Source organism: Delphinus delphis, chromosome 18 (assembly GCF_949987515.2).
Source record: "Delphinus delphis chromosome 18, mDelDel1.2, whole genome shotgun sequence".
NCBI classification, from domain to species: Eukaryota; Metazoa; Chordata; class Mammalia; order Artiodactyla; family Delphinidae; genus Delphinus; species Delphinus delphis.
In genome coordinates, this window is record NC_082700.1 from 64601084 (window position 1) to 64616073 (window position 14990).

General features: G+C 36.6%; 1 protein-coding gene across 1 annotated transcript in view; it reads right to left on the bottom strand.

Moving 5' to 3' along the window:
- UGGT2 (UDP-glucose glycoprotein glucosyltransferase 2) overlaps window positions 1–14990 on the bottom strand; it is a 171260-nt gene that overhangs the window by 100359 nt on the left and 55911 nt on the right. Inside the window, exons 11-12 of the mRNA XM_059995737.1 lie at window positions 9363–9454; window positions 5071–5221 (exon numbers count right to left, since the gene is read on the bottom strand). Coding sequence (XP_059851720.1) covers window positions 5071–5221; window positions 9363–9454 — 243 coding nt within the window. The remainder of the gene's footprint in view (window positions 1–5070; window positions 5222–9362; window positions 9455–14990) is intronic.

The window sequence follows — 14990 nt, forward strand, 5'->3', positions numbered from 1 at the left end:
AGCTGTCTTTTTTTTCTTTTTAACAGAAATGGACAAGCTGATTCCATAATTCATAATGAAAGGAAAAGGTGCAAAGATGCCAAGACAATCTTAAAAAAGAAGAATAAAGTTGGAGGACTCAAAATTCCCGATATTTAAAGTTACTACAAAGCTACAGTAAAAAAAACCCAAAAAAACCAGTGTGGTGCTGTCATAAGGATAAGATACAGATCAACAGAACTGAACTGTCTACAGTCAACTGATTTACAACATCATGACTGGACGTGGACAGGGAAACTTGCCTTTATGACTGTGGGATCCACTGTGGTTGGCAAGTTACACTCTTAGCTAAAGAACTTATAAGCTCTGCCTGTGCCTACTGGTGCCTTTTTAAAAAAAATCATATCACTATCATCTTGGTGACAATAACAAAAAATTAGAATTGTTTTTATATAATGACAAGTGGCTAGAGTGACTTGGGAACATTAAAGAAAATTAAAGAAAGTTATAATAAACGCCCCAGGAATACGGCTACATCATCAACATCACAGTACAGAAAATAGTTGCAGGGGTAGTTTTGCTAGAATATGACCAAAGCCTCTGTCACTGTTCGTGGTCTGGCACAGTGAACTGAAAAGAAATTACAATCCAAAGGAGCCAAACATATAATCCTATAATTGTTTTTACTGGCTCTTAACAAAATTCCAGTGACACCTGAGGTGATTCCTGATGTCTGAGACAGAGAAAGCTGGAATGGTAAATCAGGGACGGAAGAATACCAATGAACCTCAGATTCTTACTTAACTGTCAGTTAGACTTTTAAGAAATAAACCACCAAGATTTTTTGAGGGGGAGGGTATAAACACAGAGGTCAGAAGTGATTTAACTCAGGGCCTCAGCTTTCTCTGTAAAGATAAAAAGTAAGTGGGGAGACAGATCCAGGGGAAAAAGAATTAAAAGCAAAGTATTGCTTTCATTCATGAATAACTCTGTTTTGACATTAAGATAGTCAATGATTTTTTTTTGGAGTGCTTCCTATTCAATAGGACGTGATGTATGTTGAAGATATTTAACAAAGTCCTGGTTTTTGTGGCACTTAAATTCCACTGGAAGATTATTATAAACAAATACATATCATACTGGGTGGTAGCAAGTGCTATGAAACAAAAATAAAGCTAATGTGTGAGCTAATTTTGCCGCTCTAACAGACCAAGCTGAAGAGTACTGAGACCTCAGAGCTCTGCATTTGTACCAGTTGATTTTTTTAAGGTATCTAGAGAATAAAGCCTCAGAAACAATTTTCTACTCAGGCAGGCACTTTCCAAGTGGAAAAACAGAAGCATTTAATTGAGACACGAAGCTTCCCTTAATAGTATGTAAAAAAGATACTTTAAAAATTATTAGTTTTAAAAAGGAATGAAATTCTGATACATGCTACAATACGGATGAACACTGAAAACATTATGCCTAGTGAAATAAGCCAGGCATAAATGGACAAATACTGTATGATTAACCTTACATGAAGTACTTAGAATAGGAAATTCATAGAGACAAAAAGTAGAACAGAGGTTACCGGGGACTTAGAGGAGAAGGGAATGGGTTTCTATTTGAAATAATGAAAAAGTTCTGGAAATGGATAATGGTGATGGTTGGACAAGACTGTGAATCTACTTAATGCCAATGGATTACACACTTACAATGGTTAAAAAAGCATTATCTTATTTATATTTTATCTCAATAAAAATTACTTCATGACACTCTCAGATAGAAGTTCCTTGTAAAAGAAAGCCGCCCGAAGGTGTCGAAGAGTTGGGCAAGAAAGGAGACTTTATAGCAGTATAGGAGGAGACTTTGCAACTCTGTGGGCGGTGGAGGCAATGGGAACAGCATCAGGGCTGCTCCCCCCATGTGAGTGACTGTCTTCCACAGCCAACCTTAGAGGATCAGGATGTTACTTTATAAATGCAGCTGGACAGTTTCTTTACAGGTCTATTTCTTATGTCCAGAATAGCCTTGAAAATTACTTCCCTCATTTTAACAGTGTGACTTACTCTCAGCATTCTTCTAGAAATGATCAAAAGCATAAATGCTTAAAATAAAAGGCACAAAGTATTAAGATTACTAACATGGTCATTCCTTTTCCTGATAAAACATTATTAGAAAAGATATCTGCTATAGAGTTTAAATATATCCAAGAAAGAGTAAAATCTAGCTAATGAGAGAATATGGTCTAAAGAGTAGTAAAAAAAACAGTATCAACAAACAAATCATTTAGAAAATTGTTCTGGAAAATACGATGGTAACTAATTAATAACATATGTGGTTTGTCCTCAGTCTGAGGTCTCTGATGTTCAGGGAATATGGTAGTTCTTTGGTGCTGTTATTGTTCCATGATTCTTGGATGGTGGACTAGGTCTATAAGTGGGACGGCTGTTCCCACAGGACAAAATAACTGTAACAACTGCAACACTTCAGAGCGAATCCCTTAAATTTCTACAGGAAAACAAACAGTATGACATCCAGTGAAGTTATGTTTTTTTCCCTTAAAACCTCTTTTTTCCTGATCATATAATAATGCCCATTGTTAAAATCTGAAATTTACAGAAAAGCATGAAAAAAAATATCGACCAAACCACATCACCCATTAGTAACTTAATATTTTGATAGATTTCCTTCTGATCCTCTATCTTTTCACATGATGATATCATATAAATCTATATTTTTTATTTACATGAGGACATAGTCATTATCCCTGGTTATTAAAACATATCTATAAACATAATTTTGATCTCTGAATAATAATTGTGTGGTTATACAACTTACAACATTTCTGTTTATAGCTAACTCATTTCTAGTTGTTTCAAAAATATGCAGTAATGATATCTTTGGATATAATGATTTTTCTCCATTTCCTACTTCTTTATGGAAGTTTCCAGTGAAATTACTAGCTCAAGTATATATGAACAGTTTAACAGCACCGCAGCCATAATTTTTTAAAAGGCTATGCCAATTAACACTCTCCATGTGTCCTTTTACCCTTCTTTTCTAACTCATCAGTTAAGTTGTAGTTTTTATTATTAGTTATTAAGACTATTTTATCACATAGTAGTTATTAAGATATTATCAGGGTATTTCAATTTTTATGTTATTATGAATAAATCATTATGTCTTCCAAGTGGTTTTTGGAAAAAAAGCTTTTGATCTGTTTACAGTTACTTCAAACCCATATTACTAAAATCTCTTATTAATTATAAATGCTTCCCTTAAGGAGTTTTAGTTACATAATCTTATGCAACATTTTTATTTTCTCATTTCTAATAGTTAATACTTTTTATAATAATGTTAAATCATATCAGTGAATGAACATACTTATATTATGTTCTGACTGGAATGCTTCCGGAGTTTCACTGTTAAAATTATGCTTTATGTTGGTTTGAGATAAGTATTTACTTATTCATTCAAGGAATATTTATATTTATTGAGTACCTACTACAGCCAGGGATATAATGGTGAGAGAAAAAATGAAAAAATTCCTACCTTCATGAAGTTTATATAGTCAAGTAAGAAACAAAGACATCACAAAGAACCACAGGATAAATGTAAAATTATAACTGTGCTAAGTACACAGAGTGATTGGTAGTTCTATAACATAATAAATATAGATACATACATACACACACGTGTGTGTGTGTGTGAGTGAGTGAGTGAGTGAGTGAGTGAGTGAGAGAGAGAGAGAGGGAGAGAGAGGGAGTGAGAGAGAGAGAGAGAGAGAGAGAGAGAGAGAGAGAGAGAGAGAGAGGATTAAGTCAGCAAGCCTGGGCTGCCCACACCTTGCACATTCCCAAGAAGGGCCTGTGTTCCTGATAAAGGGTCTCTAGGTTGGCTCCTGGGAATTGAGCTCTTGGAATGTTCTGACTGATAAAGAGTGTTTTGCACGCTGAGGGCCTGCTGCATGCTCTAGCAGTTTGTACAGAGTTTTTACAAACGATATGATTTATGATGAATACCTGCTTTTTCTCTCAGGGTCTGGCGTTTCAGTGACTAACATCAGCCACATGGCCACTATATGCTCAAGTGCCAGACCCCTCTTAAACCCCTCTTAAACCCCTGAACCCTCAGGCTCAAGTCAGCTCCCCTAGTAGGCAGCACTTTGCGCGGACTGTCACACATCCAATTCAGCATGTCCTGCACAGCTCCACCAGGAGGAACTCCTGGAAGCTTGTACTTGGTTTCCTCTGGACTTCACCCCATGCCCTTTCTGCTTCTGATACTGCTTGGTATTCTTTTGCTCTAATAAATCGTAACCATGAGTATAACAACTTCCAGGCCTTGTCAGTCCTTTTAGCAAACCCACTGAACCTAAGGGTGAACTTGAGGATTCCTTGACACAATGCGTATATGAAATAATCGTCTACTTTGGATAGTTAAGGAAAGCTTCTCTCAGGAAGTATTTTTTGGAGCTGAAGTCTGAAAAGAGAGTAGGGGTCAACTGGATAAAGAGAGGAAGAACTGCTTTCCAAGCACGGGATAAGGGAGAGTGGTAAAAAAGAATGTATCATAGTTTAAGATATGAGAGGAGGAAGTAGGCCATTTACACCTATTAGGCCATATGATGGACTTTTTTTGTGCTTTAAGCAAGGGAAAGTGATGTGATCAGATTTCCAAAAAAATTCACTTAGGCTATAATACATGGACCGAACGTTAGGAGGCCACTGCAAATGGTTAGGCAAGATTTCCATTATATTAAGGTGGTATTCGTGTATTCCTCAGATTTTAACCATTTGGTATTTTGTTGTTGCTCATGTGGTTATTCTGTTGTTCTCACTTGTTTTTATCTTTAAAGCTGGAAAGGATAGTGAAGGAGCTGAGTAGATATTCTCGTGAGGAAGTACAGAGAATACCAGGAAGGGGAAAGAAGATGTAAGGATGAGAGGGGATGAGTCTGTAGTTTTAACTTTTTCTTCTCACTGAGTTCTCCTACAACATCTTTCAAAATGCTTACATTTACTCCAAAGTCTGCCAATATTTGGTATTATGTTAACTCTGAAGTCTACTAAAGGTTTTAAAGTGAGGAATTACATGCATACTTACCATTATGGAAGGATGTCTAATATCTAATGCATAGGTATCGTCCCAATCAGGCGAGCTTAACTTTAAAAATTTGCTCATATGTTCTTCTTTGATCCCAAGATTGCGAAGGCCATTCATCACTTTTCCTTCTAGTTTCAGCATATCCAAAAGACTTTATGTTTAAAGAAAAGAAATGTTTTGTTTTGCCAAAATTTTTAATTAAATCCTGTAAAGTTTATAGATTTCTCAAAGCATTAGAAACAAGTTTCACTGGTATTTTTATTAATAGCAGGAAAATACACTATTAAACTCATTAACAAATAAGACAAGGAGTCTAGTTATCCAGGGTAAACTTATGCTGAGGTTTTTTTTAAAGTGGTAACAAAATCTTCTTATTTAAAGGATAAGACAACAAGGTATATTTATTATACTCTTCACTAAAGAAGTGAGGATATACTCACCACTGAGCAGGTCAAAAATGAAAGGAAAAAATACAGTAGGTCGCTCTTTTGATAAAGCTACTACAAAAACAAGGTAAAATCAAACATGACCTAAAATATAAAATTTTAATGCAGGAGAAACCCCATTAAAGTATGAAAGTTCACATCTGTTGAGAATACATACTAAAATTTCTAATTACATATATAATAATAATTTGATAGCTCTTAAACATGTTTGAAAGTATTACTGCTAAAAGTAACAACATCAATAAATAACCCTACTGACAAAAAGTTAGGGCAGTTTGATTCTTTAAACTACTGTTTATCAAGTTCATTCTGTGTCTCAAAACAACCTCAGGAAGTCTCAAGTGACACCAATGAGGCTCAGAGAGGTGAAGCCTCCTGCCCAGTCACTCAGCCAGTAGAGTGGAAGAGCCGGGACGTGAAGGCTATAGGCACGCAGTGCTTCCCTGTATCTGCAAAGATGGATAAGGCTGTACAGAGTAGGGTAAAGCATGTTCATGTTCATGTTTGAGAAGGTAAAAATCTACTAGGCAAGGAGGAATTTTGATTATTACTTTTTGAAACCAAGTGTTAAAATTTATATTTATTTTATTTAACCTAAGTGCTTCATTCAAAAATCCATTCCTGGAAATCACTTCACCTTTCAGAAATGAAAAGAATTAGAATAAAGCAATATACGGACTTTAGAGTACAGTTCTCGGGGAGGACAATAGAGATCTACATTTAAAAAGCAGAGATCTAATAGCTAAACTCTGAAGAAGGCTGTTTTAGAAGTATTTCAAGCTGCTCTGTATGACATCAGCTCAGCATGTCTGTATCCTAGACAGCTCTGACCACTGCTTTACAAAGGAGAGTTTCTACCCCCTCCCCCCAAATCTATTAGAAGATGAGCGTGATAAAAAGAGTACTAGGTTGAATATCATAGTAAGATTTAGTCAGAGCTATAACACTACTTCTTCATGTGGGGCTTCTTGAAGTTCTTAATTCCTTGAGTCTAAATTTTCTCATTTGTAAAATAAGAATTTTGGATGGTATTGCCAATGTTCTCTCCATTTAAAAAATTTTATGATGCTTATTGATCTTATTGACTTTCGTGTGACAGAATTATAATATTCCTCATAGCTTCTGTAACGATCATCTTTGTTATCACAACCTAGTTTCCAAGGAAAACCACCAATAGAAAAACTAGATAGAGTTACATACTGTGGTACCTTGAAAAGGGCATGAAATTTCAAATCCTGCAACTACTTGCTAGCTATGTCCCTATCTTTATGTGAGATCTGAGTCTTTGTTTCCCCATCAATAAAAAACAGAATAGTAATAATCACTTGATAGGGTATTACGATGAAATGAATTTACTGCTGAGCACACAGTTGCCCTCAACAAGCAGTAGTTTCCTCCTTGCTCTTCTCAAATCTTGAATTTTGGATACCAATAGAAAATATCTGGTTCTTGAAATATGCTAGGTTTATTTATCAGGAAAACTTATATCTCTGGATTGTTAAATAACCTCTCATGCTTTCTCCTTTTAAATAGTCACTATCTTTAAATTTGCTTAGAAGCCTTCACTGGCTTCTCCTGCCCTTGAGACAAAAGGCCAAAACCCAGAACCTGGTTTCACAATCTGATCTTTGCCCACCTGTGCGACCTCAGCTTCTTCTAATGCTTCCTCACTGCAGAGTCTGGCCATACTAGACAATGCATTCTTCTCAAATATGTCATGCTTGCAGAACCTCAACTCCCCACTTTGCCTGATTCATCCTTAAATATCACTTCCTTGAAGAAATCTGATATGCACTGTCCCCACGTTCCATCAAGAGCAAGTTTAAATCCCTGGAGTTAAAAGCTCTCAAAGCACTGCACTTCATCTTTTACAAACCTTATCATAATACAATTATTTAATATCAGTTACCCTCCTAGACTGTAAATTTTGCTTAAGCAAGATGTTTCTGTCTTGTTCACCATGACACCCCTGATATCTAGCAGTCTCTACAGCATAGTAGGCATTCAGATATTAACCAAATCGAATTTTAATATTGAATTGATTTTATAATATTGAATTTTAATGTTGCTTGCATTACAAATACATATTTAATCCAGAGCGCAAAAGAACTGTGAGCCAGACAACTTTATTAAGATATAGAAAAACTCCACAAGTGCAAATATCAAGACACCTTTGTTACCTCTGTCTTTCTGGTAGTTATACTGTAGAGATATTACTCAAGCAGGAACAGGCTGGCTGTCAAAATGAGTAACATCCAGTATGTACCAGAGTCAGCTTCTTGAGCACTTGGACCTGACCAGAGTCTGGCCCATCCTGTGGCTGGAGTGACTACTAAGTAGCTCTAAGGCAAATGCATCTAAGGTAGATATAGAAAACACATTTACGGAACTCGTCAAATTTCCTCAGTCCTACCTGCCTTTTTCCCTGGTCATTGCCACTCCCTCCTACTGTCCTAGTCTCCCTGGGGGTGAGAGCTGGGCTTGGACACAGCCTGTGTGGACCTGGGCTGACCTGACACTGAGGCATGGAGGCTCTGGCTCCTCCGGGATCAGAGGAAGAAGGGTTAGGGCGTGGGCGTGGTACCAGCTCTACAACCCAAACCGCGACAAGGGTAGGAGATAGGAAGAAAGAGAAAAATAATTCCCCCTTCACTTTCTTTCCCCAAATCGACAATGTTAAAGTACTGGTTGCAAAGCACCTCTCTCCAGATCCAGGATATAACTTAATAGGACATTTCCTTCCTCTCCTCTTTCCTGAATCATTTTCTTTCATTCATCAACCTTTTCACACTTTTGATTCTACATGCTCTGATCCTTCCTGAGAACTTCTTTCTTTGATTTTTTATTTTGTGCTAAAAATGTCAGAAGATATAAATATCCTCACATATTTTCTTTTTTCTCCTTTAAGGGAATTATAGTAGTTTTAACTAGTGATCCGATCAACGAGGAACAAAAATGTATCACACGCCCTGCAGATCACTGATTACCAGGTGGAGAAGCCCAGGGGGCTCTATCTCTTGAATAACCTGTAGCCTTTCCAAGTTACACGTCACAATGTTCCTGTTATGAAAATTTCCCCATACACTGCCACAGAGAACTTTCCAAAATCTACCTACCATTTCTGCCCTCTTTTAAATCTATTTTCACTGTTCTTGAGCACAAATGTAATTTCTGTCCTCTAAAGTTTACTGCCAGGAGCTGACAACTGCTCTTCTCTATGTGTAGTATTTGGCCTTTATATCTCAGATTAGTATTTTCCCAAGATTAGGTCCAAAAATTCAACTAAATAAAGATAAAAGCCCCACTTGAACCCTACTTCTCAATCTTCCCTGTGTTTTCAAATATATTTCCAAGGTGCTAAGAAAATGAAACAAATGATCAATTAATTTAAGTTCAATAAAAGCAAATTGAATTCAATTAAAACTGAATATCTGAACTAAAGTATTGTGTTTACTAAATTCATTTTATATTCTAAATATGAATTTTAAAGTAGTTTTATGACTCTCTTTAAAAGTAAAATAGGGCTTCCCTGCTGGCGCCGTGGTTGGGAGTCCGCCTGCCGATGCAGGGGACACAGGTTCGTGCCCCGGTCCGGGAAGATCCCACATGCCGCGGAGCGGCTGGGCCCGTGAGCCATGGCCGCTGAGCCTGCGCATCCGGAGCCTGTGCTCCGCAATGGGAGAGGTCACAACAGTGAGAGGCCCGCGTACCGCAAAAAAAAAAAAAAAAAAGATATATTTGCTTTACCTTTAAAGTGATTATTTGCATTTTAACAAATACTAAATTCAGGACAAAAGTGTACCTTCATATATAAACCACAGTTTGTATCAATAATTCAATACTTACCTAAAAGGATCATAAGAATCCATATCAACATGAAGTCCATTTATATAGAGACCAGCATCGCCTGGCTGAATTTCAAATCTATCTTGAAGATGCTGGAAATACAGAAAAGAGTTAACCGAGTGATAGAACAATAGCTGATTTATGTCAGGAGTTGGCCAACTATTTCTATTAAGTCAGACAGTAAATATTTTAGGCTTTGCCAGCTGTATCATCTCTGTTGAACCACTCAACTCTGCCCTTGTAGCACAAAAGCAGTCACAGATAATTAACAAATGAGCATGATTATGTTCCAATAAAACCTTTATATGTATAAAGACAGGCAGCAGGCCACATTTGGCCTATATGTGGGTAGTACTGCCCACATCTGATCTAAGTGATGGGAATCTTAAAACAGATTAAAGACACGATACCTGAGGATTTTGATTTTGCAGTATGTGATATTAAATTTCTAATGCTACAACAATTACTTGCCTATTACATTTTATACTGTGTGTGTGTGTGTGTGTGTGTGTGTGTGTGCGCACACTTAGAATTTAATAGCTGGCACAATCCTATTGTTTGATATCCCAGAACTCAAAACCTTGGTGTATGTGTAAATATTTAGCAATCATTTATGAATTCATAAGTTTTCATTAAAGCAGTGTTTCAATGTTCACTAACTTTTTATTAAGTAAATATTTCCCAAGTGCCTACTCAGTGCTAGAAACAACTCCAGGCACTAGAAAAAAAGGGAATGTCCTAGCCATACAGCAGAGTTAGCAAGATCACGGTGAGGGAGTCAGATCTGGTTTAAACCCTAGTCTTGCTACTTACTCGTGGTAAGATTTAGGCAAATTTACTTAGTATCTTCCATAAGTCTCAGTTTCCTCATCTGTAAAATAGAATACTCACAAGTCTGTTATAAAGGTTTAATGTAATATATATCTGTGTCTAGTCACATATAAAGTACTCACAAATGAAGCTTTCATTATGACTATTACCATAGTAGGCAAATTGATTTAGGAAGAAAAACAATTTTAAAACAGTGCATTTCAATGACATCACACAATAAATGACCTAAGAGAGATTTGTATAAATTATTCTGGAAAGACAGATGAAGCAACTAACTTGAAGAAGTTCAGAGGAGGCTTTACAGAGGTGAATTTTTCTGTATGGTTATCACTCACCATGACAGGTGAGCTACATATAGAGAGGGGAGAGGAGGAACTAAATTTGTAACAGTACAGAAAATATCTCCATTTGCTTTATGCAGAATACTGGCAAGAGATTAACATGAGAGATTCAAAGGTGAAATTCTGATTTGTCTTTAGCTACTTCTGTGCCTTTCTATCAAATAGTTACTTTTTGCTAGGAAACTTGCATTTAAACTTCAACGTCTATAGAGGTCTAGTGAATCCACTGCCTGTTTTCCCAAAATTTGCATGGAACCATCATACACATTGTCTCAAGCTCTCTCCAGCACCTCCTTTGTTTTAGGCATCACATCTGAAAGTAGAAAGCATGTCAAACACTGATCTATACTAAACTAATTCCCTCTCTGCTAATTCCCTCAAGAATTTTTAGGCCAAGCACAGAGTCTTGAACAAAAAAGATGCTCAAAACAAGGGTAATAAGTTAAACTCAGTAAACTTGATGCTGAAACAATGTCAAAGAGAGGTATGTGTACTGGAACTGGTGGTGACAAATTATTTTCCCCTCAAAGGGGGTAGCCTTCAATCCTGGCAAACTATCCCAAGTGTATGATTAAAGGCAGCCGTTCTCAAATCAAGGAGTAAGAATTTAGTTTCTAGCAATACGATGAACCAGAGATCCTGAAATCCTTCTACTAAAAGAAAATATCAGAAATGCTAGATTAAAATATTAATATTGCCCTCTAAAAGAATGGTTTAACCTTTTAAATTAAAGATTTCACTTAAGAGTAGAGAAGAAGTGTGAATAAGAGTCCAAGGATATAACAAACACTGAAGGCCCTGCCCTGAGGAAATCTCAAGCATCCTCATCCTAGGTGGCCTAAAGTGTGAGTTTTTAAAGGTCAGTCTCAGAAGGACAGGAGGCAGCGCCTTGGGCCCACCAAGGGCAGGCAGCAGGGTCAGAGATATCCTTGTGCACATAAGGAAGTGCTACACTCACAGTGAAGTGAAAAGTTGACCTAGAAAACAAAATGTCCTGCAGAAACAGCATAGAAACTTGCTGAGTTCACCATGGTTCTTAATGGAGGAAGAACAGTCTTCCATAAGAATTCACAGCTTCTGGCTTATCTTCACATGAGTTTGAGGCCCAATTTCACACTATTTTGAAGGTCCAAAAAATATAAACAGACTTTTAATTTAAAGTGGAATTAGGGGAATTCCCTGGTGGTCCAGTGGAATTAGGACTCCGTGCTTCCACTGCAGGGGGCATATGTTCAATCCATGGTCAGGGAACGAAGATCCTGCATGCCCTGCTGCGCAGCAAAAAAAATAAAAAATTTAAAAAAAAAAAGTGGAATTGAGTTGGGAGTGCTCATAAGCTTTGAGCAGAAACAAATTCAAATCTCCATGGACAAATATGACCTCATTGAAGAAAAGAGGGAACAATGTACAGAAATGTATCCCTTTAACAACCAATGGAGCTGCGCCATTAGTTGAAACTAAAAAAATTCCAATTGATTGGATTTCAGGAGACTGGTTGAGCGTTATAACGGTAAATTGGTTTATAAACTTGTCTGGAGGTCCCTATGCTGGAACTACATGCATTCTGAACTTAAAATTTGAAGTCCAATCAGATGTAAATCTAATATAGGAAGGGTTTTGCTGTTTTCTGGATGAGTGATGAGAGAAACAAAGATTCTGAAAAAATATATTTTACAGAAGAACTGTTGGAGAAGATATGCTAACCTAGGAATTTTCTCTAGAACTCTGTAAAATTTTCACACATTCTAAGTAATTAGTTGACATAATTAGAAAAGTGTGAGCTTTTATCTGAATTAGGTATAATCTTTTAATTGGATTTTGTACTTAAATATCTGCATCTGGTTTATTATGTAATTACATAATTGAAACAATCTGTTTCACAATACTGACGCAAAAGAAGTTACCTGACCACCTAACCCCCTTCCCCATTTCCCCCCAACCAAAACAAATAAGTGTCATGCAATTTAATTAATATATTTAACAGCTCTTATGGTAAACAATAAGAGATACATATTGCATTGACATTGAATTTTAAATCATCTAAAGTAGATTCTGCCCAGTCTCTGAGCAAAACAACAATTATGAACTTCAAAGGAAACTTGCTGTACTTTGGAGTTGAATCAATTGCTTCCTGAATAAAACCAAACTCAAATTCACTTATACAACTTCAGCATAGTCATGATATTTTGGGGATAATCTTTGCATGAGTCCAAAGTCAAAAACTATGTAAAAACTATTCACAAAGAATTTTTGTTCTCATTCCAGCACCTTCCACCCTGTTCACCAGCCCCTACCCTTGGCCCACAGAGGTGACAAATTTTTCCCCCAAAGTTTCTGGTTTATCCTTCTGGTGTTTCTTTATACAAATATAATACAAACACATATCTTGTTTTCCCTGTTTTCTTATGCAAAATAAGACTCACCAATAGAGTGACTATCGTACGTATGAATTTTTGAAATCTGCTTTCTCAGTCTAACTCTGATCTGCATTTCTCTTACTATAGAAAGATGAATCATCTTTCTGTATATTTAAAGACCACTATTATTTCTTTGCTGTGTGTAAGCCCTTTGTTTACATGTTTTGCAACAGTGACACGTTTTACAGGAACTGTACTATTTGGTGCGTATGGATAAGATGTTGGAGCAGTGACATATTTCCAGGTGTTCCTGTAGCCCATCCGTTTTGCCTACATTAACACTGCAAGGGGCATTCCACGATTTTTTCACTTTCCGATCACAATCATCCCTTTCTTCTCCAAGGTTGGAACTCCCAGTTTAGTTACCTCCCACACACTCCACGTGTTAGTGGGTAACAGGGACTACTAGCCCCACACCTTTGCCTGGGATTAGTGACGTGAAAGCCATTATTCCCTTGTCTTTCTCTCAGCGTGTTCCGAAAGAGGCAGTAAACAAGACGGCCATATACAGTGTCAAGAGTAACTTACTGAATAAATGCAAGGTTCCTTGCTCAGTAATCAAAGCTTCTTTCAAAACTGTTTCACTGCTAATTCCAAGCGGATGAGAAGTGGCCAAGGTGACAGCAGTGGGTGGCCCCGGCATCCCTAAGCAGGCTGGAGCACCTGGTGGCCAGCATAGATATAGGAGGTACAGTCTGTGCTGCTGTGCACACAGGGCAGAGGTTCCTACTGCTCCTTTAATTTTTCAGAGTAATCCTGGCTATTATTCCTTGTCTACTTTTTCCACATGAATTTTTAGACTCATCTTGTCAAGTTTCAGAGGGAAAAAAAAACACTCCAGGTTCTGATTATATTTACAAATTAACTTAGAATTGACTTCATTGTAATTTTCCAATACAAGATACGTCCTTCTACATGCCCTTAAGTAGACTGTCAAATTTTTCTTTATATAGGCTTTACCTACTTGTTACGTTTATTCCTATATACTTTTTGTGTTGCTATTGTACATGGAGTCTTTTCGTACATTATAACTTTTAACTAGTTGCTTGCAATACATGGAGACTACTGGTTTTTTTTTTTTTTTTTTTTTTTTTACCAAGGTTCTTTAATGGAGAAATGAGTACCAGGTATAAAAGTTTGAGGGCATATCTCTAGTTCACATTTCACCATCTTGTCCAAAAGTCTATTTTGGAGATTTTTTTTCATTTTTTCTATTGTTAAACTTTATGCCACTCCTCTGATACTACACAGTACATTCTAGATTGTTAGAATTATAGAAAAGTCTGGCAATTTCACTGCTGTGAAAATTGGAACTACAGAAATAACATTATAAAAGAACTTAATACTATTTTGTTTATATAACAGTCTTTCAAAATGTAAGTGTAAAACCTTATTATTACCATAAATTGATGATAACTCCAAGTAAAGTAATAATTTAACAAGATGATAGACATAGTTTAAAATATTGAGAATTATTTTCCTTTAAAGTCACTAATATCAGTCTAGTAGATTATGATATCCTCTCCCTCTTTCTGACATACTCCAACTGCCTTACATATGTAAATATACATAGATATTTATGTATGATGTATTTTTCCCTATGTGTGTGTGTATATATAAAAATGCGGGTTTATGTATATCTACATATAAATATGTGAACACTTAGCAGAGGGCCACAGTTACTGAGGCGGACATTGTGCTAAGTCACTTTATATTCTCATTTAATCCTCCTAATAATCCAGTGAAATTGGTACTATTCTTTTTTTCTTTTTTTTGGATGCATAGAACTGATTAGCTTTTATTCATGTTACAAAGAGTTTTTTCTTTACAAAAATTATCTTTCTGTCTTTTTTTTTTTAACATCTTTCTTGGAGTATAATTGCTTTACAATGGTGTGTTAGTTTCTGCTTTATAACAAAGTGAATCAGCTATACATACACATTTATCCCCATCTCTCTTCCCTCTTACGTCTCCCTCCCTTCCACCCTCCCTATCCCACCCCTCTAGGTGGTCACAAAGCACCGAGCTGATCTCCCTGT